The sequence below is a fragment of the Penaeus japonicus genome, unplaced genomic scaffold, assembly GCF_977035675.1.
Source record: "Penaeus japonicus unplaced genomic scaffold, GWHDUDI00000001_assembly GWHDUDI00000028, whole genome shotgun sequence".
NCBI lineage: Eukaryota > Metazoa > Arthropoda > Malacostraca > Decapoda > Penaeidae > Penaeus > Penaeus japonicus.
This window is the reverse complement of record NW_028234430.1, coordinates 7,437,743-7,440,242: the sequence shown is the minus strand read 5'-3', so window position 1 is coordinate 7,440,242 and position 2,500 is coordinate 7,437,743. Positions and strand designations below refer to the sequence as shown.

General features: G+C 37.5%; 1 protein-coding gene across 3 annotated transcripts in view; it reads left to right on the top strand.

Moving 5' to 3' along the window:
• Nucleotides 1-2,500, top strand: part of LOC122260697 (putative sodium/potassium/calcium exchanger CG1090) — a 117,109-nt gene that overhangs the window by 102,558 nt on the left and 12,051 nt on the right. For all 3 annotated transcript variants that reach the window (XM_043028073.2, XM_043028072.2, XM_086553414.1), the window contains exon 5: nucleotides 1,465-1,652. In XM_043028073.2, the coding sequence (XP_042884007.2) occupies nucleotides 1,465-1,652 (188 nt within the window). The remainder of the gene's footprint in view (nucleotides 1-1,464; nucleotides 1,653-2,500) is intronic.

Below are 2,500 nucleotides of genomic sequence, written 5' to 3'. Positions count from 1 at the left end.
TTATTGAATGTATGTCTAGCAAGGGGGAGTGTGTGTATGTACGCGTATGATAAACACCCACCCAGCCAAGTATGTGTGTGTGAGTAGGATGACCAGCCGCATCCTCAATAGCATCCAGAAATAGTCAGGATGATGCTTGTGTTGCCATGATAACGGGCTATGTGTGGGATGGCCGAGGGACGGAACGGGGAAGCATTTGTGATACGTGCAAGATGAATGCAAAAGGGATTTCTAAATATACATTGAGAGAGAAAGGAATGGGTGAAGGTTGATACACACACGGTTATACATACATGTTTTTGTGTGTGTGTGTGTGTGTGTGTGTGTGTTGCGTAATATATATATATATATATATATATATATATATATATATATATATATATATATATATATATATATATATAAAGAGAAAAAGAGAGAGCGAGAGTGAGAGTGAGAAATAGAGAGAGAGAGAGATGGAGAGAGAGAGAGAGAGAGAGAGAGAGAGAGAGAGAGAGAGAGAGAGAGAGAGAGAGAGAGAGAGAGAGTGTGTGTGTGAGAGAGAGAGAGAAAGAGATAGAGAGAAAGTGTGTGAGAGAGAGAAAGAATAAGAGAGAAGGGGGAGTGAAAGAGTGAAAGAGAGAGAGAGAGAGAGAGAGAGAGAGAATGAAAGAGACAGGGAAAGAGAGAGGGAAGACGCCAGCTAGATAAAATCACATATATAGTTGTTTCACCCATGACTGCACCGCCACATTACATTAGTTTCAACATATTTTCATCCAACAACAAACAACATCCTTACCATCATCATTAAACAGCCCATCCCCTTTCGCCCTCAGAATAATTCATGTTCTTTTTCTTTCCCCTTTTCTTTCCCTCTATCCGTCTCCCCCTCTCTCCGTCTCCCCCTTTGTTCCCTCTCGCTCTCTTACCCTCTCTCCTTCTTCCTCTTTTTTTCCTCTCGCTCTCTTCTCTCTCTCCTTCTCTCTTTCCTCCTCTCTCCTTCTCTCCTTTTCTCCTTCCTCTTCTTTCCTACTCCCCCTCGTTCCTTCGTCTTCACTCCTATCGAACCCTCTCTACCTTGCCCTCTTCCTCCTCTTTATCCCTTCCTCCCTCATTCCTTCTTCCTCTCACCCTATCCCCTTCCTCCTCATCCCCATTCACATTCACACACTCTCTCTCCCCTGCGTATCTATCCATCTCATTCTCTCTATTCTTCCACTTTCTCCCTCTCTCCTTCACCCCTTCTTCTTTTCTCCCTCTCTCCCTCACCCCTTCTTCTTTTCTCCCTCTCTCCTTCACCCCTTCTTTTCTCCCTCTCTCCCTCACCCCTTCTTCTTTTCTCCCTCTCTCCCTCTCCCCTTATTCTTCTCCCTCTACTAACCCCCCTCAACTTCCACCCACCCCCTCACCCCCCTCATCCTTTCCCCCCCTCACCCCCCTCACCCCCTCCGCTTCCACCCCCCCTTCCCCCTTCCCCCACAGGACGACATCGGCATCAGCGGGGTCATCGGATCAGCTGTGTTCAACATCATGTTCGTCATCTCCGTGTGCGCTCTCTTCGCCGGCCAAGTCATCGTCATTAACTGGTGGCCCTTGATAAGAGACTCCACCTTCTATTGCATCTCGATCTGTGGTCTCCTGTTGACCATTTACAACGAGAGGGTCAATTGGTGAGTTGCAATGAGGGTTCTCTCTCTCTTTTTTTTTTTTTTTTTTTTTTTTTTTTTTTGGGGGGGGGGCTTTTGGCTTTTATGTTTGGTGTTTTATCTTTGTTGTGATTGGTATCGTTTTTTTTAGTGATATTGGTGATATTATTGGTATTATTGTTTGCTTGTTGTTGTTGTTATGATTGTTATCTCTATTATGTATTATCATGATCATTTTCGTTATTGTTATTATGATTATTATTATCATCATAATCGTTATTTTATCATCACTACTATTACTATTATCATCACTATTCTTGTTATTGTAAGAGTGATAATGATAATGATGATGATGATAGTAATAATAATAGTATTAATGATAATAATGATAATGATAATAATAAAATGATAACAATAATAATAATAATAATAATAATAATAACAATAATAATAATAACAATAATAATAATAGTAATAATAATGATAATAGTGATAATAGTAATAATAATAATAATGATAATGACAATAATAATAATAATAATAATAATAATAGAAATAATAATAATAATAATAATGTTAATGATAATGAAAATAATAATTATAATAATAATATCATTAATCACAATAATAATGATAATGATAGCAAGGATAATTATAGTAATGATAATGGGATAATGGTGATAATGATAATAATAACAATGATACTAATGATGATAACAATACTAATGATAACAGTCATAATGATAATAATGATAATAGTAATAAGACTACTGATGATAATAATGGTAATTATAATAGTAATAATAATGATAATAATGATGATATCAATAATGATGATAATGATAATCATGATAATAATGCAACAATAGCAA